General features: G+C 39.1%; 2 protein-coding genes across 5 annotated transcripts in view; one reads left to right on the forward strand and one right to left on the reverse strand.

Annotated features, from left to right (window-relative positions):
• LOC148865481 (uncharacterized) overlaps positions 1-25329 on the forward strand; it is a 54122-nt gene that overhangs the window by 5703 nt on the left and 23090 nt on the right. For all 4 annotated transcript variants that reach the window (XM_088977843.1, XM_088977844.1, XM_088977846.1 and 1 more), the window contains one exon: positions 5661-5790. In XM_088977843.1, coding sequence (XP_088833969.1) covers positions 5661-5790 — 130 coding nt within the window. The remainder of the gene's footprint in view (positions 1-5660; positions 5791-25329) is intronic.
• On the reverse strand, positions 16506-24578 carry LOC148865482 (uncharacterized). Its single transcript, XM_088980885.1, has 6 exons — positions 24333-24578; positions 23926-24084; positions 23541-23808; positions 22894-22979; positions 16698-16962; positions 16506-16612 (listed from the first exon to the last, which is right to left on the reverse strand). Exons 1-6 carry the CDS (start codon positions 24576-24578, stop codon positions 16506-16508), a joined length of 1131 nt encoding a protein of 376 aa, XP_088837011.1.

The raw sequence follows: 25329 nt of genomic DNA on the forward strand, positions 1-25329 counted from the left end.
TCTCCAAGGGTTGCTTGTATTGTGTTAATCCTTTGGCAATAAAATATCTTCATTCACTTATCAAATAAAAACTGTTTAACATCTATAAGCCAAGCCTGAATGATCTCTTAGAAACCTTCTTCAAGTGGCCTAAAATCTCAGGTGGAAAAAAGTGAAATTTCTTCGTAGTTCTATACCATTTGCAACTTCTTGGGGGCATCTGGAAAGTTAGGAATAGTTGCATTTTTTTTTAGATAGGTATCAGCTAAGAATGAAAGTGGTAGCTGAGATTTGACCCATTCATGAGCTGAATGGGCTGCCCCAGCCTGGCCCATTCTTCGTCGGGCTTGGACATGATTTTAGGTCCGCATGCTCAGGCTCAGGCCTAAAATACTAGGCCTGATTTTTTCGGGCCAGGCTTGGGCTTTCTCAGAAAGCCTGGCCCGATCATATTTTATGCAATAGAAAATATATTTTGTATAGTAAGTATAAGAAAACATATATTTTTCTTTGTTCTTCTCTTTTCTCAACCCATAGTGAGATCTTTCAGCATTTTTGGCGTTTGAGGTCATTTAATATAAATAAATCAGCTCTGTTGTTGAGTAAAAAAAATCTTCTTACCCAATTTCCAGGTGGGCTATTCTGTTAATATATAGGCAAAGCCCGGCCCAGCCTCTGAACAGGTCTAGCTGAGATATGTTCCTGGATTGTGGATTTGTCATTGTCTGTTACCGAATTCAAGGATATCAGTGGAGCAGATCTTGGGTAAACCCTATGGGCTACTTTGGTTTTGTCATGTGAAATGCAAAAGCCTGTTGTATCTGTTGTATCTTGTTGACTTAGTCCTATTTTTTACTCTTGTGGGTGATTTGATGAAATTTTGCTTTTGATTGAGTGAAATTTTATTTTATCTTTTGATTTAATAAAATTTGTTAACTGTTGTATCTGTACTTATCTTTTGATTTAATGAAATTTTATTTTATTTTACTATTAATGAAAATCTCAGTCACAATAGTGTTACCTTGTATGTGGCATGGGTGCCTATTAACCAGGTCTTCATGAGTGTTCAGCATGCCACCCTTGAAAGGTCATGACAGTGGGAGGTGATAAAGAATTTAAAAATGTAGTAGAAATAAGAAATATCAAACTGTTTCTTTACTGGATGTGGCCTTTCTTGTGATACCTTGCCTGCTTGGGCCAAGTGCCAGAATCATTTGATGATTTTATCTTGGAACATCACCATGATTCTATTAGAAACATTGTGCCAATTGTCAAGTTTCAGCAGTGCCCAATTACAGGCAGTCTGGACACCATCTCCAGAAGGTTTTATTAAACTGAACTTCAATAGGAGCGGTCAGGGTAATCTAGAACTGTCAAGTATAGGAGGGGTTCTGAGAAATGAAGAGAGCAATATCATATCCTTGTTCTCAGGCCAGGTAGGAATAGGTGATTCTTTCTACAAGGCTGAGTTAATAGTTGCATTACAAGCTATCCAGATTTCTAACCAAATTGGGGTGGAAAATTCACTAGTTGAAGGGAGACTTAAAGGTGGTTGTGGGATGGCTGTTGGATCCAGATTCTGTCATTTGGAGTTACAGGGACATCACAAAAAAGTGAAATGGTTGTTAACAAAGCACATGACAGTTAGAATCCAATGGCTGGGCAGGTTGGCAAATGCAATGGCTGATTTTCTTGCTAAGCAAGGGGCTTCTCGGGAACTATAATATTGGGCTGCTTTGTAATTTTAGTTTTTGAAAACCTGTAATCACTATTAAAGGTGAGGTCGCATCTTGCACCTCCCCTACAGATGCTTGTAAATGTTGTATCTTCTTGATTAATGAAATTATCATTCAAATAATTCAAGATTTGTAGGTTTCTTGGAGCGATTAACTGATCAGGAATTGCAGTCAGACGTAAGAGAAATAGAGATGGAGTGCTTCATGTCAGTGAACAAGCGGAAGGAGATTGTGCTGGAGAAAAGAGAGATTTTGCTGAAAGAAATAGGTGGGAGCCCTACAATCTAAATCAAAGAAGATAAATGTTCAACAGTGATAATTAGAAGAGAAGCTTTAGGTTGGTTTAAGGGCTTCATAGATGGAACAATCTTTGCTATCTCCAAGCCAGGATGGAAAGGGGAACTAATGGTGGAAGTGAGGAAGTTCACAGTGGAGAAGAAAAATAGCAGTAGAGGTTTATTCATTGAGTTGAATGAAAAATTTGGGAATGGAAGACGGCAGATGGTCTGTTTTCTAGAGGGGAGAGGAAAACAGGGATGGGTGAAGATTGTAGAAGCTTTGGAAGAGTTCGAGCATAGAAGATGGCTGGCGGAAAAGAGGTTGAAAACTCCAATAGTCCCAGGGGAAGGTTTTGAGAAGAGACAGGAAGAGGAAACACAAGTAATGGACGAGAAAGCGCGAGCGATGAGAGGCTTATGCGGATTCTCTCTGCTGTTGAAGCTTCTGTTGGAAGGTAATGAAATTGTGTGGCAAAAAAGAAAGGTGGTGAGAGCGACCAGGAAAATGGAAGATTGGAAAGGGTTTTTGGGAGATATTATGAGGGCTTTTCCTAGCAAAGAGGAGGCAGTCCTGGCACCATTTTAGGGCAATGCAGCTATCATTGATATGGGTGATCTTCAAGAGGAAATCCATAGTGTTAAAACAAGGTATGGATGAGTGGTAACAGAGAATTGGAGTCAGACCTGCAACGAAAAGCAGATTGAAGAAGGTTCTCTTCGAATCAAAGTGTTTGGACTTCCCTTCAACCTCTGGACAGAGTAGGTCTTCAACCAATTTGTGGTAATCTGTGTTGGTGTCTTGGTAGCCTTATATCAGACCTTGTGCGGTGTGGCTTAAACTGGTAGGAGCTAAGCTGGAAATGGTGCCCTGATTGGCTGAGGTGTTTAACAGTGGTAGGTGGTGGAGGTTCTGGATCACATTGGGAGAGGAAAGCATTGATGTGGGAAGAAGGGAGGAAGATGGGGGATGGAGATGATGATGCTGGGTGGGAGCCATATGGAAGAAGGGAGGTTGAATTGGAACTAAATAGGGATAGACTGAAACTGAATGAGGAAGGCGAAACATCAAGAGGAGGATTTGTAGGCTCCAACTTTCTATATAAGGAATCATTTTCAAATTGTTTTGGATATAATCAATCAGAGGAGGCTGGTTTAAAATCTTTCTACATGGAAGCTCTTAAGAAAGGAATCTACACAGGTGAGAGAAAAGGTCCCATAAGGTCAGACTCGTGGGTCCAACTGGCTAATGCAATTGAATCAGTAAAATCCAAGCGAAATGTGCATGTAACTTAATTGAGGCCAGACCACTTGGATCAACCGAACTAGGTGACTGCATCATGTGACCTCTCAATGGTCTCTGGTAGAGGTGGGAAGGGGCAAAGGGGTTTGTGGGGGACGATAAGAAATGTCTATCATTGCCCCCCTCGATGGTGAATAAGGAGCATGGATTGGAAGCTGAATCTTGGCAATGGATGAAACATTAACCCACTCAACAAGACAAACCCAGTCCTAGATATTCTAGGCATAAGGAAGATTGCAAAGATGTGGAAGGTGATGGGGACTGGATCAATTGCGAGAATATTGAAGAAGGCTCCTCAATGATGCATCAATTATAGGCAGTGTTGATGGAGTGGTCCAAGTTTTTTTTATTTTTATTTTTGGAACAGGAGGGCCACTACCATTTAACTTCTTTTTCTCTCAATGGAGCAAGAGTTAATTGTTCACAGGAGTCACAGGAGGAAGTACCGTGTTCATGGGAGCACGAAGTAGAGAGTGCAAGGGGTGAGTGATCTACAGGTAGACTTGATGGCGAGTGTAGAGAGAAAAAATGAGATTCAACTTGAAACAGACAAGGGTGAAAATAGTAGAAGTTAAATGAAGCAGAGGCAAAGCTTGGAGTTTGGATTTGCTTCTCACAAAGCGCTCCTCACACCAACCTCACAAACACTTGGAGCCACATATCTGAAACATCATCTCCCAATGCACAACTGCAACGTGCTGTGAGGTTGGTCTGAGGTTTGCTCTGTGAGGAGCAAAACTGGTGAGCTGCTAGTTGCAACCAACAAGATGCTTTTCTTCCTTCCGGAAAACTGGTGAACTGTCTTAGTCCTTCTCTATAATACTCATAAACCCCAATGAACCACTTGTACCTCTCCTCTCTGCTACATTTCCTACCTTCTTCAATATGACAATGCTTCCATTCTTTCTCTGGTTCTAATCCTTTGCTCCTTCCAACGCTTCTTGAAACCATGAAACTGCCTTACCCGCGAGTATCAGAGACACTTTCCTCAACTCTACAATCTTCAGTGCTGCCATTTTCTTATCTAGACCTCCTCCAGTATGAAAGTTTTAGCCTCAATCTTCAAGACCTTTCTCCAACCCTTTGCTGGCGTAAATGCTGCCATCATCTGGAAATATCTTCGGTGAATCATTTGCATTTTATGAAATTGAGAAGATATGTTATGTGCCACCATTCTATATAGCATTTCACTAGTTCATCTTCTTGACTGAATCATTCCCGGGAAGTGTGCATTGTGGTTTGATGGGGATAATTTGGAGCTGGAAATTTTGTGAAGAGAAAGTTTATGTGACAATCTGAGAGCAGATTGATGGCACTATATTCTGGTCCCATAGGTGTGGGAGACTCTCTGAGAGCTGAAATTATGGCTCTACTACAAGGTTTGAGATTGGCTAAGCAATGGGGATTTCAGAACTTTGAGGTGGAGGGAGATTCTAAACTGTTAATAGGATGGCTGCAGACAAAAAATCTGGGTGTATGTATTTTCAGACAACAGATAAGGGAAATACTGTGCTTAGCAAGGGAGGCTGGGGTAATCTTCAAATGGGTAAGGAAATCAGCCAACTCTGTGGCTGATGGTTTGGCAAAACAGGGGCCCTTCAGGGAGAACTGTTTTTTGGCCTGTATTGTATCTTTCTAATTTCATTGAGGTCAACACTAATTTTCTGAGTGGTTGACAAATGATGATTAATTACTATTTTTAATGAGCCACCGTTTCCAATAAAAAAGTTTATGCGACAATCTATATTGATAAAAATAGGCTTCTCTATTTTGTTGATTGACATATAAAAACCCAATAAGCGTAGATAACATGTAAAAGGAATCAACTGACATTTGATCAAAAAATAAAAAAGAATAGAAAAGGCATTAATTGGCATTACCTCCATCTGACATTAGATGGTATCTCAGGCTGTTCCCAAGTTGAATTAAAAGGAGGAAAAGAGACAAAAGAAATATCAAACTACCTCCTAAGTAATAACAGATGACATTTTAAATACAAAGCTTTGAACTCTTTCAAAGCCTCTTAAGTAATAAACCTTGACCTTTGTGCAATTGCTTTGAACTCTTTCAGATTGTATTCTGCCCTTAAGAATTTCTTTGTCAAATTACTATGTAACATTTTAGTCAAAGCATTGCTAGAAGCCCAGGACCCTTATGCATGGAGGTTAAGCATTTTGCTTAGTGGTGTGAGCAGTTAAAAAAGTAATCACCTGAAGAACACTTGGTAAAACTTCTTCATTTTCTTTTGTTTTTAATTTCTTTATTTTTAAGCTACCTGCTATTATCCTTTTCAGGTTGTGCTTACTGGGTTTGATTTGTAATGTGACTTAAGATCCATGCGACTTAGAGATGGATTTATTATTGCAGGTTGCTGCTGGAATTGCTGTCCGATGCCTGGGTTATACACCTGGACTTTTTATTGTTGGGTTGATTGCCATTTTAACTTTGTGGATGTTTGGTAACTTATGGATAACAGGGATACTGTTTATAATTGCAGGTATGCCATTATCTTCTTCCCCACTGACATTGGATTCCAGACAGACATTTCATATTGGTTAATTCAATTTTGATAACTATCAGTACTTCTTTATTCTGAACCTGCAGTCAATGATAATGAGGTTACTTTATCGATCACAGAGTATCATGTGGCCATTGGGATGGCAGTGAATGACCAATGGATTTGATTTCTATATATTATTTCTTTTATAATAAAAAGCATTTCTACCTGGTCATACAATTGCTATCTTCCATTCTATAAAATTTCCTTGCGCTATTGGCCTTTAATAATTAATTTTCTATGGTTTTAATAGTTGTGGTTGTCCTTGGAAGAAATTTGTTTCTTTTATTGGTAGTAAATATTTTCTTCCATAAAAGATTCCTATGTGAAATTCATCAAATGATGAGTCAATCCCTTCTGATATGGCTTGTTTTTGTACTTGTTGGCCTTTTGTGTTTTGACCTCTCATTGATAGCAGATTCTTACCTTGTTGATGGTGTATCCTTTTCTTGGGTTCCTTCTTTTAGACGGAACTTTAATGATTGGTGGATCCAGCAAGTGACTGACCTGCTAGCTTTGCTACAGAATCTCTAGTAGGTGGAGGCAGAGTAGATGATGTAGGACCAGCAATTCCAGTCCTATGAGAGTGTTGAATGATCTTCCTTGAGCAGAAATTTATGGCTGTTGATGGCTGTAATAGTGTAATGGTTTCTTGAAGGAATAAGAAAGGAAATGGAGAGAGAAAGGAAAGAAAATACTCGAAATCACTCATGGGGTACCTAGAATCACTCTAGGGTATGGTAATGACTCACTATAACTAGCATAAGCTTAAGAATACTCAATAAACTTCATTGATCTTTGTGTAAAACGTCCATATGTATTTATAGACTTCAAACTCATAATAATTCTAGGAGTCAAACTGTTTTTGTTATTTGATAATTGAAATATGATTTTATTTGCAGCATATGAGAACTATTGCAAGCATCCCAAGGAGAGGCACGAGATGCGACCTCTCCTTACAAAAGAAGATTACATTTTAACCACTAGAAAACAGATTACTAAAGTGTTTTGAACAAGAGAAGAGGAGAAAATGAGAGAAGAATAGAGAAGAGATTAAGAAAATGGGGCGGCAATCTACTTCTGTCTAGTTCAGGATGGAATTTAAATGTAACTTAAAACATGAGAAGTTACAAGGTTGCCCTTCATTAGGTGGGCTAGACATAAGTAGATTTAAGAAATGAGTAACTTGGGCCCAAAAAGATATAAACTGAAGTAACAGTCCCACCCATGCAACATTAAGATTTACAACATTCCCCCTCAAGTTGAACATAGATATACATCATGCTTAACTTTCCCAACAACTCATGAAATCTTGATTTAGGCAATCCTTTTGTAAACACTTCAGTAAGTTGCTTTGCAGTAGGCAAATAAGGAATGCATATATCGCAAGAAGTGATCATTTCCCAAGCAAAATGTCTAGCAATTTCAATGTGCTTGGTTTTATCATGTTGGACAAGGTTATTGGCAATTTTGATGTCAGCCTGATTGTGTAGTACTTAAAGGGCCATCAATTTGAATTTTTGACTCCTTGAGTAGAATCCGGAACCACAAAAGTTCAGCTAGGCCATGGGTCATGGCCCTATACTCTGCGTTTGCACTGGGTCTTGCCACAACTGTTTGCTTCTTGCTTCTCCAAGTAACTAGATTACCAACAAGGGTACATTATTCTATTGTAGATCTTCTCTCCCCAATAGACCTTGCCCAATCAAAATCTGTAAAGCTTTCTCTAACCATTTTATTATGTTTCTTGAATAACGGTCCCTTTCTTGGACATGACTTGAGATATCTCAGAATTCTTTCTACTGTTATCATGTGAGAGATTTTGGGAGCATGCATGTATTGACTCACAATGTGAACATCAAAAGTAATACCCGACCTAGTAAGGGATAAATCAGAAGTTCACCTACTAGGCATTGATACCTCTCTGTCAGTGAGCAACTCATCTTCTTCACCTTCTTGCAATCCATGTTTCTATTCAATTGGAGTGTCAATAGGTCTATTCCCCAACTTTCCTGTTTCTTTCAGTATATCAAAGCATATTTCTATTGGCATATATAAATCCCTTCCTTAGATTTAGCAACTTCTATTACAAGGAAGTATCTTTGAGGGCCAAGGTCATTGATTTCAAATTTGATGCTAGGAAATCCTTTTTATGTTTGAATCTCCTTTGTTAGTGATTTACAAGGCTGGCCTTAGGTGCGCCAAGGCGCACAGGTGAGTTGCAGTTTAGGGTATGCGCCATGCCTAGGTCCTAGGCGCAGCCCTTTCAAAAGGTGCATGGCTAGTGCGCCTGATATGCCTTGTGCCTCAGCCCAGGCGTGCACCTTTTTTAAAATTTTACGCTTTTTTGCCCTTTTGGACCTAGCAGCTGGGCCGGGGTCTCCACTTCCGGACCCCCTGTTTGCTAATGTTGTTCATTCATTCATTTTAATAAAATATCTTCTTAAAAGGCAATTAAAGTTTTTTTTGAGGAAAGTTAAACCAAATTTCATTAAAGCAAGAAAAGTACATGAGAAGATGTACATAGCAGGGGTAGAACCCCAAAGCTTATAGAGGAGGAATTCTATCACTATACAGTTCTTCCAGAAATACACCCCATTTGGCTAAACCATCTGCTATGTGATTTAGTTCCCCAGGAGTCCATGTTAGTCTTGCATTTAGGCAGTTCAGGGAGTCCGTAGACTCTGCCAAGTATCTCCAAGGTCTCCCTCCTTTTCCTTTAATCATTTTATGGTATTTGCTGAGTTCCCTGCAATTATTAAGTTCTGAATTCCTAGATTTTTTACTATTCTGATTCCTCTGTCAGAGCTGCCACTACTTCAGCTTTTGTAGATCAGCCAAACCAATTGGACCACTCAAAGTCCAGCAAGTATTTTACCCCTTTCATCCCTTAAACAACCTCCAATGCCAGCTAAACTAGGGTTGCCTGAAGGTGCTTCCATCAAAGTTTAGGGTCAACACACCTTCATTGGAAACAAGTGGATGTCTCAGGCTTGCTTGTTGAGGATGCGAGAGAAACAGAAAAGTGTGAGCATCTCAGTTGAGGTCATTGATTGAAAGACCTCTGAAGTCTGAACAGATCCGAGTTGACAGCCCAGAGGTTACAAGAAGTGGTGTCTGAGATCAGCTCTTCAATAGGCCTCCATTTATTGTCAAACAGGCAATTTGTTTCTTTCCTCCCAAACTCCCCACAATACTGCATATAGTTTTGCCTATAAACTTTGCCTCTTCTGCTTAGTCCTGTACCTTGCCATTGATGCACAGAATCCAAAATATGCTTTGAGAATACCCAACTGTAACCGGTCAGAACTCAGATTCAAGAAATGGGACCAAATCTTTTGAGTAAACTTACAGTGAAGAAGAATGTGATCAGCTGATTCACCTTCATTTAGGCATAAAAAGCAAGCATGGGGAAAGAGTCTTCCCAAGTTCTTCTGAAGGAGGTCACAGGTGTTTATTCTTTGAAGAAAAGCTTCCCAGAGAAAGAAACAGACTCTTGAAGGAATATGGCTGCACCAGACTTTCTTGAAGGGGAAGGAAGAGCTTTGTTCACTTGCAGTTAGAGCCTTGAACATAGACTTAGAAGAGAATTCACCTATTGGGTGGAGGATCCAAATTTGGGTGTCAAAGGAGGAGGGGAAGATGTAGACTTTTTAAGGGTCTGTAAAAGAGCAATCAGGTCAGAAATCTCCAGGTCCCTTAGGGGTTCTATGGTGTAGGTTCAAGCTGTTTTCAGCAGTTAGGTTTGGAAGGCAGGAAAAAACAGTAGCTTCTCGGTCTAAAGAAAGGTTGAAGAGTTTGGGAAAAGATGCAGCCAGGGTAGAGTCTCCCCACCATAGGTCTTTCCAGAATTTTATTTTAGATCCATTCCCCACTTTATATCAAATAAAAGGAAAAAAAAAGTGTGAGTGGAGACTATACCTTTCCAGGGTTTGTTGACTTTGTTCTGTTCAAATGGAGATTGCTATCCCACCCTTTGCGTTTGACCCATATTTTTTGGAGATGACAGCAACCCAGAGAGTGTTAGATTCTTTAGGGGGATCTCCAAAGCCATTTACCCAAGAGAGAGGTATTTTTCTCTTTCAAACGCCCACGTCTCGATCCTTCTTCCTTTTTTGGCTTGCAAACTTGTTCCCAACTTACCAAGTGATTTCCTTTCTTCCCTCCTTCCCAAAGGAAGTTCCTTTGAAGTTTTTCAATCAAATATCTTGCTTTGGTTGGACCTGGAAGACTGAAAGAAAGTAAACTGGCAAATTTGCTAAGGAGGCCTTTAATAAAGTAAGTCTTCCCCCTTTTGAGAGGTAGTTTTTCTTCCAAGAAGCTAACTTCTTTTCAAAATTTTCCACTACTGGTCCCCAAAAGTTTAAGGATTTTGGATTCCCTCCAAGAGGCATCCCTAAGTCGAATAAAGGCAGATTCTCCACTTACAGCCCAACAGATTTTTGAAGTTTTCAAGGTGATCCTCTTCTATTGAATTTTCGGCTTCTATTACCACTTTTACTGAAATTAACCCTCAAGCCAGTAATTAGTTCAAAGCATTCAATGACCCTCTTCGTGTTTGAAATATTTGCTAAGGATGCATTCAAAAACGAGATGATATCGTTAGCAAACTGTAAGTGGGAGATGTGGATCAAGTCTCTCCCCACTTCAAAACCTTTCACCAGATTTAGAAGAATGACCTTGTCAAAAAGATGATTGAAAATGTCCATCACCAATGCAAAGAGAAAAGGGGAGAGCGGGCAACCTTGTCTGAGTCCCCAGCTGGCCCTGAAGTAGCCCTTGGGCTCTCCATTTATCAGAACTGAAAACCAGGAATTACTAGTACAGCCTTTAATCCACCTGATCCATTTACTACCCCAACCTCTTTGCTTCAAACAGTCTAAAATGCAGCCCCAATCCACTTTGTCATAAGGTTTTTCAAGATCAACCTTAACTAGGGCCCCTGGTTTCCTTGAGACTTTTCTATCTTCCACACATTCATTTGCAATTAGAATGCTGTCCACGATTTGTCTTCCTTCAATGAAAGCGAATTGACTTGGAGAAATCAGATCACCTAGGACTTCTTTTGACCTTCTTGCTAACACCTTTTCTAGGATTTTATATGTGCTCCCTACCAAACTTATTGGTTTGTAGTCCTTTACTTCCAAGGCTCCCCCTTTCTTCAGGATGAGGCAAAGAAAAGTTAAGATTATGCCTTTATTGACAATGTCAGAAGAATGAAATTCCCTGTAAAATCTATTAGATCTTCTTTTACAATTTCCCAACACTTTTGGAAGAAAAATAAGGGAAATCCATCTGGTCCAGGAGCCCTATCTCCACCCATACTAAACACTGTTCTTTAATTTCTCCCTCTTCAAAGCCATCTCACTTTGATTCAGAGACCTCCTCGGGATTCTCCCCTTCCCTTTGATTCACCTTCAGCTTAGAGATGAAAATTTTCCTGCGCCTTCCCGAGGCATACTTGTGGAAGAATTTGGAATTGTTATCTCCTTCCTTCAGCCATCTCACTCTCAATCTTTGCCTCCTATAAGTTTCTTCTCATCTGACCACCTCCCGTAGTTTTCTCAAATCAGCTCTTATACCTCTGCTTGGGTCATCTAAGATGCCATTTTGCTCTCTTCTATCTAACTCTTCTAGTTCCAACAGAATTCTTTTCTTCTCATCTTCAAATGCTTTGAATTCCTCTCTTCCCCTAGATTTGAGGGTTTTTTTTTTCTTTAGATGTTTTAATTTCTGTAACAGCTTGAAACCCACCCATTCTACTTTGCATTCTTTACACCAATCTGCTACCTTCTTGTTAAAATCTTTGTGTAGAGTTCAAAACTTTTCCAATCTGAAAGGGGTCTTTCCCTTGATAATCTGGTCAATGTTTAACAATATTGGCCAGTAATCTGAACTGCACTGAGGGTGTAATTCCTGGAAAAGATTGGGAAATATCTCCAACCAATCCTGAGATGGAAGAAATCTGTCTAGTCTGCAACTTATAGCATTTTCTTGCATGTAAAACCCACAAAGGTTTTTGGGCTTTTCCTCGAGGGGCGTGGTACAAAGGTGGCTTGTAGAATCAGGAATGCAATATGTTTTACATCACTTTAGCTACTTGAAGTAATGCAATTGAGGAAAAAAAGAGATTGTGGGTTTCACATGCTTGAAAATGCTTTATATGTTTGATTTTGTTTTTAAATTTTCATTTAAATATGCTTTACATGTTATGTTTATGTATTTTAATTTTAAATAATAGGTTTTTAAAGCATTTATTTTAAAATTTAGGTTTATATTTTTTATTAATATTATGTTTAATATATATATTTTATTTTTTGGCTTTTTTTTGAATTTTTTGACACTTTTTTTTTGAATTTTTAGCATTTTTTTGTATGTTTGTGCCTTTCTTCAAAAAGGCGTGTGTCTCGCTTTGTGCTCAAATTGCCCCTTGCACTTTTTTGCGCCTTGTGCTTTTAAAACACTGGATCCTTGTGATCACCATATCATCAACGTACACAATCAAGGTAGTCAATTTGTCATCTTTCTTCTTATAGAATAAAGTATGGTCTGCATTACTTTGCATATACCCCACATTTTTCATAGCTTTGCATAGTCTCTCTAAGCCATACAAAGCTCTTCTTAACATGCACACTTTTCCTTTCATGTCATGCCTTGGAGGAGGATCCATATAAACTTCTTCCTGGAGATTTCCACTTAGAAATGCATTCTTGACATCAAGTTGATACAATTCCCAAGAGAAGTTTACAACTAAAGAGAGAACCCGCATGGTATTCAACTTTGCAATAGGAGCAAATGTTTCCTTGTAATGAATGCTTTCTCTCTGAGTGAATCCCTTAGTAATTAGTCTTGCCTTGTAACTCTCCATTGACCAATCTGCCTTGTATTTTACTATGTAAACCCACTTGCAACCCACAATTTTCTTCCATGTGGTAGATCCACCAACTCCCATGTGCTAGCCTTCAAAAGTGCTTTCATTTCTTCATTCATTGCTTGTCTCCATTTGGGATAAAAAATAGCTTTTGAATATCTGGAAGGAATAGTAACAAAAGACAAAGTAGACACAAAGGTGTAATAGTTAGGAGAGAGATGGGAGTATTAAACAAACTTTGATATTGGGTGCGAAGTACATGAGCGAGTATGCTTTCGTAAAGTAATGGGTAAGTCCAAATCATATTAGAAACAATATCTTGACTGAGTTGAGAGCCACTCGATTGATGATGGACTTCATCTGGAGGATCTCCGCCATGAAGTTGATAAGAAACCCTTTTCCTTTTCCTTTTTCTTTTATACACACATCTCCATTCCATCATTTCCATCATGTATAGTGGTCTGGGTTAGGAGCTGTAGAAGTCTTTTCATTGCAAGATGGATCATCAGTAGAAGGTGGAGAGGATGGAAGTGGGGAAATAGGGTGAGGTTGAGGCTAGAAAGGATTTACCTTAGAGGAAAACCTCTTCCACCCTACTAGTCTCCCTTTGTAGAGGATTTCGTGGGGGCTCAAAGAATGATTGGGAGCAAACCTCTTCCTCCCAGCGTGAGGATCAAGATACTTATAGTCCTTTTGAGTTGGAGAACAGCCAAGGAAAACACCATGACCAGCCTTGGGGACCAATTTTGTTCTCTTGGGACCTGTGATATAGATAAAACACACATAGCCAAACACCTTGGGTGGTAGAGAAAACTCAATCTTATTAAGACATAGGACTGAAAATGGAGTCTTCATGCCCAACACCCTAGATGGCATCCTATTTATTAGATAAGAGGCAGTAAGCATTGCATGTGACCAAAACTTCTTTGGAACCTTGTGTTGGAACAATAAAGCACGAGTAGTTTCGAGTAAGTGGCGATTTTTCCTTTCTGCAACTTTGTTTTATTGTGGAATATAGGTGTACAAAATGGTTGATTGAGGATTCCTTTGTCTTCAAGGAAGATATTCAAGGAACTCTCAAAATATTCAGTTGCATTGTCTGATCGAAACTGCTTTACTCTGTTTGATGGATTCTAATACTACTCCCTCGACTTCTTTTCATCTGCATCAGGTAACTCTTGCCACAACCTTCCATGTGTCTAATCATACTTCATAATCCCCTTGGATAATTGATTCTAGAGCCTCGAATCACATGATAAGTAAGTCTAATTTATTTTTCTATAATCTACTTTTTGGGAGGGATAAGGTGAGATTAGTTGATGGCTCATTCTCTACCATAGTTCGTCAAGGAAGCTTCTCTCTCTCCTTTGGCCTTACGTTTTCTAATTTATTGCATGATTCCAAACTTCCTTTAAACTTGTTTTCCATTAGTAGCATCATCAATTCGTTGAACTACTCAATACCTTTTTTTCCCTCTTGTGTGATATAGTATTTAGCTTCCAGGAAAATGATTGGTAGACCAGAAATGTGCTCTCTTGTTTTCGTACTTATCTGAAGGGGGAACCATTTGAACACTCATTTGATTTATCATAGTACAATCCAAGTTCGGTTACAAAAGTAGTTTTATCCTGGTCAGCTATGTCCATCCTAATTTGGTTGTAGCCAGAGTAGGCGTCCATGAAACTCAGCAACTCATGCCCTTAGGTCGCGTCTACCAGGTGGTTTATTTTGGGTAGGGGAAGCAATCCTTCGATAGGCTCTATTCAGGTCGGTTTAGTCAACACATGCGTGACTTGCTGTTGGCCATCTTCACCAGCACAGGGTGGTGATAGGGGGGGATTCAAAAGTAGTTGTGGGTTGGTTGAAAAAGGGGGAAGGGGGTAATTTGGAAGCTAAGGAATGAACTCAGGCACTTCAAATAGCTTGCTAGAGATATGCTTATCGAGATAAGATGGATTAGAAGGTCTGCAAACAGCATGGTAGGCAACCTAGCTAAACAAGGAATTCAGAGACAATCCATGTTTTTGGCTCTTTTGTGATATTAGGACGGGTTTTTTTGGGTTTATTTTTTTTCCTCACAACTTCTTGTTGTATTTATCTTCTCTAAATTAATGAATTAATTTTTCTGTTGCGTGCAGATTTGCTTTTGTTTATGTTTCACAACAGACATGATGTAAAATGTGTTATGGAACATGAAACGACAAAGGAGAGAGAATTTGATCTACTCAATTGGTGGTTTTTGGCAACCGGAGATCTAGTAGCTGGGAGGTCGATGTACACTGTTTGGGTTGTAGTGGTCAGTATTCCTCTGCATGCCTGGAGCATTTTGACATTCGAAGGGATAACTGGGGCTTTAGATTGGTGAAATTCAATGACAAAAATAGAACTTGGGACAAGCTCAGTTTGGCAAGGACTTTAGTTGAGCTGAGAGATCTTGAGTCCTGACGACATACCAGATAGATTGTTATTGGAGTTCGCAGGGCAGCCCTATGAACTGGGATTGATTATTTAGGGTGCTGATGTTCCAGTTCGGCCGGAAGAGACTGATCCTTTGCTGAACAGAGCTTTCAAACGAGGGGGTAGCAGGTTGAGGAGTTGGGGTTGAGGGAGAGGAAAGAAAACAGAGCTTTAAGATGAAGAAGTCGGAGGGGAAGAGGGACTTGAAAGGTCTGCTGAGAGGAAGGGAAGATTATGAGATGGCGACTTCTAACAGTAGGTTCCATCTAACTGTGCAACAAATCAGATTTAAATCATGATAGTCCAACGATGTGTTGTTTGTGAAGAGGGGGGAAGGTAAAATTGTAGCCTTGAAATTGTATGTTGATGACATAGTAGTCACTCGGGATTGGATTAGCGAAATTCAAAAGCTGAAGGAGTTCTTAGCCAGTTAGTTTGGTGAAAGATCTAGGTCCCTTGAGGTATTTCCTTGGAATTCAAGTTGCTTGCTCACAAAATGGATCTTCATTTCTCAAAGGAAATATATCCCAGATCTATCACAAGACACATATAAGCTAGGAGTAAAGCCCATTGATTCTCCCATTGATCCAAATCACAGGTTGGTTGACTGTTATGGAGAGACCATAAAAAATGTGAAGCAGTTTCTATGTATCTGTTTATGACCAGAGCTGACGTTGCTCCATGTGTGTCCTTAGTCAATTCATGCATGCCTCTAAGGCCACTCACATGGAGGCTTCTGAGAGAATTCTTAAGTCTCTCAAGAAGTTTCTAGGGGTTAGTTTATTATTCCAGAAGCATGGGCATTTGAAGTTGGAATTGTATATAGATGCTGACTAGGCTAGATTAGTAGTTTGCAGTATTGTATTGGGAGCAATGTTCTGAAAATTGTAAAGCGGTTTGAATCGAATCGTATTGTAAATTGTAAGATTTTTTCTTATTTTTTCAAAAGCTTTTAAAAACTCTAAAATATACCTAAATCTCTCAAAAAATAGAAAAAAATGGCTTTTCACAACCTTTATAACCCATAAACATCTTATAACTATAAAGTAATGACAGGCTTATAGTTGCACTAGTGTCAACGAAAAGCAGTATCTTCAAATATGAATGGATATGAGCTTTACATGACAGTGACAATATATCAAAGAGTTTAGTCAACAAAAAAGATGGGGCAGCCCAATATACTATTTAGGTTCCCTACACAAAATATACAAAAAAGTTCCCCACTATGCACAAATATATATAACAGTATAGCCCTATAAATCTTTTGTGTAAGTTCATATGTCAACTAAATAACTAAGAAATAAGAACCCTTATCCATCAAAATATATCAATCATCATCCTCTCTATCATTATCCCCATCATCATCATCAAGTTGAAACAAATTCTTCTTCATCTTGAAGCTAGACTGTCCCTTTTCTTTCTCTTCTTGTAGGACTTAAGGTAGAGCAAATTATGATTATTTGAATAAAATAATAAAGTTATAAATTATAAATTATAATAATAGAAAGATAAAACCTACCATGTTTCCTTCGCTTATCTACAACTCCTTCAACTTCAGTAAAACACTCTCCCATATCCATCCATGTGGTGTCATCAGAAATGGCAGGATCTTCCTTCTCAGTTATCCATTCATCATCTGACTCCATGTCTGATAGACAAATTGGATCAAGCCCTTGCTCAACTTTTCTCTTCTCATGGCAGATCCCAAGTTGGCAATTGTATTTAACAAACACCAAAGCATTCAATCTCTTTTGTTCCAAACGATTCCTTCTTTTTGAATGTATCTAGAAACATTAAAAATCAAGATTCAAGAATTATATAAATTCATATATAATATACCCTAAGCATAAATTTTAATCTCTTAGACTAAATAATTAAAGGAATAGAAGGTTTACTTGCTCAAATGTGCTCCAATTACTTTCATAACCCGTAGAACTGCACATTAAACTCAAAATACAGATTGCCAATTTCTTCAATTCTAGTGTGTCATCTCCATAGTTAAACTAAATAATTTGGTATTTAACAAACACCAAAACATTCAATCTCTTTTGTTCCAAACGATTCCTTCTTTTTGAATGTATCTAGAAACATTAAAAATCAAGATTCAAGAATTATATAAATTCATATATAATATACCCTTAGCATAAATTTTAATTTCTTAAACTAAATAATTAAAGGAATAGAAGGTTAATTTGCTCAAATGTGCTCCAATTACTTTCACAACCCGTAGAACTGCACATTAAACTCAAAATACAGATTGCCAATTTCTTCAATTCTAGTGTGTCATCTCCATAATTATCCCACCATATGGCTGCTTTGTGAAGCATTAATATGTAAGTGACTAAGCATAACACAACCAAAAGAAAAAGTAATATACTTAGTGTGAGCGGTGTGGTAAGGCTAAGTGAGGTGGTCTCATTGAAGGACAAAGGAAGGTTGGGAGAAAGGGTAGGCTTGAGGGCCTCTGTCGATAGAGTCGTATGTTCGTTATGATTCTTGCCTCCTTTAATAAGGAGAGATCCTGAGGTCTTGAAGGGAAGGAGCTAAAGGAGTTTGATTCTTGTTGGAATAATGTTAGAATAACTTAGTTGCAGTTGTTAGGGCCTGTTTGTCTAATTAAAGTGCTTTTTATTTCGTTTTTTATTTCTGTTATGTCTGTTATTGTACTCAGGGGCACAAGGGTCTTTTCCCTTGTTATTTCTGTCGCCCTATATATATTAAATAAACACTGGCGCCGCCAGGACTGTTGCATTGCAAACCCTCTCTTTTCTCCTCTCTTCTCTTCTCTTCTCTTCTCTCCTCTTTCACCTATCTTTGGCCGGCTACACTGTCAAGTTGGTATCAGAGCAGGAATACTGATTAAAAGAGAGCAGACCGATCAACCCTACTCCTACTATCAAGAGAAGATCGATCAACCCAAAGAATAGATCGAATAGACTAGCATAAAGGAAATCTGATTCTGGACTACAGAATAGCTACGATTGGTACAGTTCTCCCTCTATTTTTCTCCTCTTTATTCTCCTTGATCATGGGCCGAGTGAAAACCCTATGAATCTGGGGCGGCTGAATGCTATCGAACCTATGTAACCCTAGTTGTCTTGGATCGTGTGATCCTGTTGATGTGTTAAGACAACTGTAGGTCAATGCTGACCTGTCTTCTCAATGGTTTGAGTTGACTATAAGCAAGAAGGATCTCTCCTGTTGATTAGTGGCTGTTAGCCATTCTAGAATTCTGATAGGCAGGTCTGAGACTGCCGAGTATTACCTCAGTTTTGTCCAGAATTTGGTACGGTTTGTGCACAATTTGGTTGGTAAACCCTAGTGTGTGGGTGTGAACTGAGTGGATCATTGCTTTGTGGAGTAAGGAGGGGTCTGAAATCCGGTGTGTGGGACTGAGTAACTGCTTGACCATGTCGACTGAGAATTCTGCTACTTCAGAAATCTCTGGGAGCCACAATGGAGTGAGGTGGGGAATGGATATGAGCTTTCCCATGGCTATCATTCCCTTTGATGGTCTGAATTACCTTGAGTGGTCTAGGGGGATGAAACTCTACATCACTGCTAGGGGGCGAATAGGATACATCAATGGGAGAGTAAAGGAACCGAAGTATGGAAGTGCTGAGCATGATAGGTGGGACCAAGAGAACAGTATGGTGATGTCTTGGCTCTTGGTTTCAATGCTGCCACAAGTAAGGAAGACCTTTATGTGGACTGAAATTGCTTGTGAGATATGGGAACAAGCGAAGTCCACTTATTCAGAACAGAGACACTATGCCAAGATATATCAACTATAAGCTGAATCTTCTACTTGCAAGCAGGGGGAGAGGAGTCTCTCGATGTACTATTCTGATTTGACATCAATATGGAAAGAACTTGATCACTATTAGAATGTGAATTGGAAGTGTGATGAAGATGCAAAAGCCTATAAGTCACTTGTATCACAACAACGCGTGTTTGCCTTTCTCCTAGGGCTGAATCAGTCATATGAGTCCATCAGGGTACAGATCTTGGGTAGTAAAGACTTGCCATCAGTCCAGGAGGTGTATGCCTTGGTGCAGTCAGAAGAAAGCAGAAGAAGTGTGATGAATGGTGTAGAAGGGGAGTCAGTTGCCCTAGCGGTCCGGGGAAATTCAGATACAAATATTGGAGGTGGTTTTAAAAGGGGTGACACTCAGAAAAAAGCAGAAGATAAAAGCAAGCTTTGGTGCACTCACTGCTAGAAGACACGACACACTAAAGATACATGCTGGGATCTCCATGGAAAACCTAAATGGGCACAGGATTTGGGTAAGAAGTCAGCACTGGATCAGGGCAAGAAACCAGGCTAGCAGAATCAAAGAAGGTATAACTCAGCTAATCTGGCATTGACAGAGACTAGTCCTTCCGTAACTCAGGAGAGACATCCCGGTTTTGACCCTAAGGAAGATATTATCAATTCCTTCCGTGAACATTTGGAATTGTATGGTAGGACTCTCCGCCAGGTGGATTCTGGGCCTACTCCTTCTACCTCATTTGCATCTACATCAGGTAATGCCACAGCCTTCCATGTGTCATCTCATACTACTGATTCACCTTGGATTATTGACTCTGGAGCCTCAAATCACATGACCGGTAAGTCAAATTTGTTCCAGACATATAACCTTCTCTTTGGGAGAGATAAGGTAAGATTGGCTGATGGTTCTTTTTCTACCATAGCTGGCTGAGGCACCATATCTCTCCCACTTGGCCTTACTCTTCCAAATGTCCTGCATGTTCCGAAATTACCTATAAATTTGTTTATTATTAGTATTACTCACTCTTTGAACTGCTCAGTCACATTTTTTCCGTCTTCATGTGTGTTTCAGGATTTGACCTCGGGGAAGACGATTGGTAGAGGAAGCATGGTGGATGGTCTCTACGTGTTGGAGAATAATGCTGGTCTAGTGGCGACTGAGTCCACAAGTTCGTCGAGTGAGAGTCAGGCCTATTTATGGCATAGTCGTTTAGGTCATCTTTCTTTTGAGTCGTTAAGAGTTATGTTCCCAAAGTTGTTTGAGTCCTTGTTAGTGAGTCAGTTACAGTGTCAAACTTGTCAGTTGAGTAAGCATTGTAGAAGCTCTTTACCTTTAAGAAATAAAAGATCTGAATTTCCATTTTATATTGTTTATTCTGATGTTTGGGGCCTTGTTACTCTACCTACTACGGCGACCATAAGTACTTTGTTACTTTGATTGATGATTATTCTCGATACACGTGGGTTTATCCTATGCGATCTCGAGATGAAGTGCCAAAAATTGTGAAAGATTTCCAACGCATGGTGTTCACTCAGTTCCAAATGGAAATTCATATTTTCCAGTTGGACAATGCAAAGGAATATTTCCATAGTGATCTCACGAAGTTCTTTGCTTCGAGTTGGTCACTTTAGCGAAGCTCTTGTGCCAGGACACCCCAACAAAATGGTGTGGCTGAACGAAAAAATCGTCATCTACTCGAAGTTGCTCGCGGCTTGCTGATTCATATGAATGTGCCAAAACAGTTCTGGATGGATGCAGTATTGTGTGCGACATATATCATTAATCGCATGCCCTCTCAGCTACTAGAGTATAAGGCCCCACATCAGCTCCTGTCCCCTACAGCCCCGCTGTCCACCATTCCGATGCGTGTTTTTGGGTGTCGTTGTTTTGTCCACAACCTATCACCTACTCGTGGTAAACTTGACCCTCGGGCTATTCCTTGTGTTTTTCTTGGTTACCCCTCATCTCAAAAGGGGTATCGTTGCTATGATCCCATTGTCCGCAAGTACTATGTTTCCATTGATGTCTCATTCTTTGAGAGTCAACCGTTCTTCTCGGTTTCTTCTCAAGGGGAGAGTAGGGTTGAGGAGAAACAAGCGACAACTCAGATTCAACTACCTCCTTTACCCGATCCTCCTCCATTCCGGGTTTTCCATCGTCGTCATAAGAGCCAACAGAGTTCAAGAGCCGTGGAGCCGGACACTATGCAACCAATATCATCGGATTCACCCGAGGCAGATCCGTCTCATCAGCCAGGTACACTTGCTCCCATTGCTCCTGTAAATGTTGATTCACTTGTCCCCAATGATCTTAATATTCCTATTGCTAAGAGAAGGGTGTTAGATCTTGTACCACTAATCATCCTATCTCTAACTTTGTGTCCTATGAGCATGTTTCACCCTCGTACTGTGCCTTCCTCTCCTTTGTGGATAGTGTTCCCATCCCTAAGACCGTGGCAGAAGCTTTGTCAAAACCTGAATGGATAGATGCAATGCAGGAAGAAATTGATGCCTTACATAAAAATGGTATGTGGGAGTTGGTAGATGCAACCGCCAGGACTGTTGCATTGCAAACCCTCTCTTTTCTCCTCTCTTCTCTTCTCTTCTCTTCTCTTCTCTTCTCTTCTCTCCTCTTTCACCTATCTCTGGCCGGCTACACTGTCAAGAATTCCTATTTGGAGAGGGGATCTTAGATTCGGTGTCAGTTGTCAAGGGGACACTGCTAGTTCGCCACGTGTCTTGTGAGATCTCTCAAGGACGAGATTTCCTTTCGTCTGGGGATTCTCGTAATACACGTATGCTACTTTCTTTTGCAGGTTTCCTGTACTGACGTGGCATGGGTGATGTCAGTGCTAGTCTTGACGTGTCTTTCTTAATCCTATTGGATGTCCTGTCACAAGTGACTTCAGCTAATCGTTATATTATTTGTTCGTCGTCGATTTGCGATGGCTCTAAGCTTATCGCAGGTTCGTGGCAACCTCGAGTTCGTCATTAGTATTGTAGCTTTGAGTTCATCGCAAGTCTGTGGTGGCTTTGAGGTCATCGCAAATCTGTGCTGAGTTGTGAACCCGTTGCAGGTGCTTCTGTAGTATTGGTTTAGCGCCTTCTGTGTTATTGCAGTTGTGGTGAACAACATGTACCTACACTTAGGTGGCATTCAATAGCACTGAACAGACTCTGAATGGTTGTTTGATTGCACCTCCAAACATGTCCTCGGAACTCTGAAAATGCCTCCGAAAATTTCAGGGACTGAGCAACCTACGAGCGCATTTGGAGGTAGTGGATGAAATTTATTTCCTATCGATATCCCTTTATAAAGTTGGAAAACTCAATGGTATTCAAATATGATTTATGGTCTTCCTATTACAATCAGTTGGAGTTTACACTGACTACAATGATTGTTTCTGGGTTGCAGTGGTAGCGAAGGAATGAGAAGGAAAAAAGAATAAAAAAATGGTAGCAAGGAAATGAAGAGTCTTCATAGGGTTGATTTGATTGGGTTGAAGAACAAATGCTGAATAGGTTAATGGATGAACCTTCTTGCACATGAGACACCAATTCTGTTTCTGGGTTACAGTGGTAGCAAGGGAATGAAGAGGTTAGGGGTTTTTTGAATGGGACGAAGAACTAACGCTGAATAGAGCCTGAATGAACCTTCTTGCACAGAGACAACCACTTTGTGTCTGGTTTAGTTGTGATAGCAAGGGAAAAAAGAAAACGAGTACCAAAGTAATGGTGGTGGCTCTGTTTTTTCCTTTGACTGCCATTGGAGCTTCTTTCACCGCTGCTCTTCATTTCTCAAACGAACCCATTTCTTGGAACATCCATTGCTTTCACCGTGTCGTTTACTTTCACCTTTCCCTTCTGCTAACTTTTCAGGCCTCAAACTACTCATGACTAGAGGACCCATAGCAAATTCTACAGGGTCCCTTTAGGGTGGTACCACAAGCAACATATATCCTTGTCCAACAAATGGATCTTGTGGTAGGGTACCTCCAAAGGGAACATCAAAAGGACCAGGGACACATCCTACATATGGCACAGTACCAGCATAAGAGGCATCATATGGTTTTCGGCCACAAGATCTAAGAGGTTTTCCATTGCATGTCTACATCATTTACAACCAATCAGACTTTCTTCTTCTAGTTTTATTCGATTATATTCTTTAAAATATTATTTTCTTATAATAATAATATTTGAATACAAATATTAACCTTTTGAAGACAAATTAGAAAATAACAATATTGTAATTAATATTATTTTGATAATTTTAATCTTTTATTGTTATTGTTAATCTTATTTATTTTTTTTAATTTATTAATATTTAATGTTTTTATTGTTTTATAATTTTTACAACATTATAAAACTTTAATAATTTTTTATTATTTAAGTAACAATTTGAGGGGTAAGATGTGAGAGCATTCAGATTATCGAACAACTCCACTATATTCAGATACCTACAAAAGCAGAAAAACAAATTTTCTATGGATTGCCCTCAGAGCTTTTTTTGGAGTTTTTTTTTTTTTTTTTGCTTTTCAAACTTCAGACTTCAGAGTTTCTGAATGCCACCTTAGTTGTTTAATAACAAACCTGGTTGCTTTGCCTTCCGAGTAAGCTTTGCTATTTCTCTACCAAATAAACCTTTCATTGCCTTGAACTTGTCAATTTGATCCTCAATTATATTTTGCTCGTGTACTGGATCATTTTCTCCAAGCAAATCATAAAGGCCTTGCTTAATTTCTAAATCTGCATTAAAATTTTCATCATATTGAAAAATTGAATTTAGAAAATAAGTTGCTGCATGTAATGGCCCATGGAGTTGTAAATCCCAATGTCTATCAATAATGTCCCATAGTGGCTTGTATCATTTCCTCACATTTCCCAGGTTCTTGGAAATCCTTTCTTTTGCTCGATCCATTGCCTCATAAGTATATCCCATGGCAGGCCTTTCATCTGAATCAACAAGTCAAAGAACTTTCACCAAGGGAAGAGTACTTTTTAGGCAATATTTAACTGATGCCCAAAAGTTAACATCAATCAACTCAATGTCATGTGCTTTAATTCCTTCCTCTTTCCTTGCAAATGGAATTCTTTCCCATTCATCTGATTTAAACATCTTCCTTAATGCATCCTTCTGTTGATGAACACTTTTTAATGTAAGAAAACAAGTTGAAAAGTGGGTTACAACTGGTCTTGTCAATTCTTTGTTTCCAGTATAATGACGCATCAAATTAAGAACCCAACAATGCTTGTATATGAATCTAGTTAAGAATCTTGCTTTCTTAACTGTTTCAGCTTGGGTAGGCAAATTCCCAATGTCCATTAACATGTTGCCTATGCAATGGTCATTTCTGAATCAACAACTCTGCAGCTGTTACATACTTTGATGCCATCTGTCACCACTTGAACAATATTTTCCTCTCCAATTTCTTCAACCACTGATTCAAATAACTTGAACAAGTTTTCTCCACTTTTTGTGATTTCTGAAGTGTCCACAGATTTCAAAAATACTGTTCCACTTGGTCTGTTCACTAGAAAATTTGTAATGGACCTTCTACAACCATCCATCCATCCATCTGGCATGAGTGTGCAGCCAGTCTTCCTCCACTCTTTATGCTCTTCAATCATTTGTTCAATAATTCCTACCTCTTTTTCAGAAAAGTAATTCTTATTTCATGATAACTTGGCAGCTTAAGTTCCTGTCCAAATGTACTTATATCATTGACCATTTTAGCAAAAAAGGGACTTTTCACAAGATTAAAAGACAAAGCATTTGTATAAAAAAGTCGAGCAATGGATTGACAAATTTTATCTCGATCATCTTTCTTCTAAACTTGATTCAAAGTTGCTTGTTGATGACTTTTTCCTCTTTGTATATAAGTATCAAGTGTGCATGATGCCTTGCGTTTTCCTTTGGGATCCTTTGCTTCCTGGTGACCATCAAAATAGAAGTCCCTTAAATTGGCCTCGGCATTGGATTCATACATTTCCATCTCCTTTTGTTTCTTTGTCCCTTCTTTATTTTCTAATATTGCATTGAACTTTTCTTATACTTCCTTTGGGTTTTTTTTTGCATGCTTGAATATTCTTGTTTGTGCGTGCAAGGTGGTATTTCATCCTAAAGGTGCCTCCCCAAAATTCCCTACCACAGTAATTGCATCTCACATGCAAATTGTTATTTTCATCAACTTTGACACAATGCTCCTATGTAACATCTTGAGCCTTCACCATATTTTCTACTAAAAAAAAATAGAATAAATTGAGAACTTTGGAAGTTGCATTGTTGCAAACTTGTAAGTTGCAAGTTGCAACACTAGTTCCAAAAATATTAAAAATCAAGTACTGATTTAATAATTAATAGAATATTATCAAATTGTTA

The sequence above is a fragment of the Nelumbo lutea genome, chromosome 3, assembly GCF_056320005.1.
Source record: "Nelumbo lutea isolate HS-2025 chromosome 3, American lotus-T2T, whole genome shotgun sequence".
NCBI lineage: Eukaryota > Viridiplantae > Streptophyta > Magnoliopsida > Proteales > Nelumbonaceae > Nelumbo > Nelumbo lutea.

What these genes read in the sequence shown, in the direction of transcription:
- LOC148865482 (XM_088980885.1), bottom strand. Translation starts at nt 24,578, where the DNA reads ATGATTGAAGAGCATAAAGAGTGGAGGAAGACTGGCTGCACACTCATG. An exon ending in TGGTGACAGATGGCATCAAA is followed by an intron (nt 24,085 to 24,332) that starts GTATGTAACAGC and finishes GTTCATCAACAG; the next exon opens with AAGGATGCATTAAGGAAGAT. An exon ending in TCGGAAGGCAAAGCAACCAG is followed by an intron (nt 22,980 to 23,540) that starts GTTTGTTATTAA and finishes TGCCATATGTAG; the next exon opens with GATGTGTCCCTGGTCCTTTT.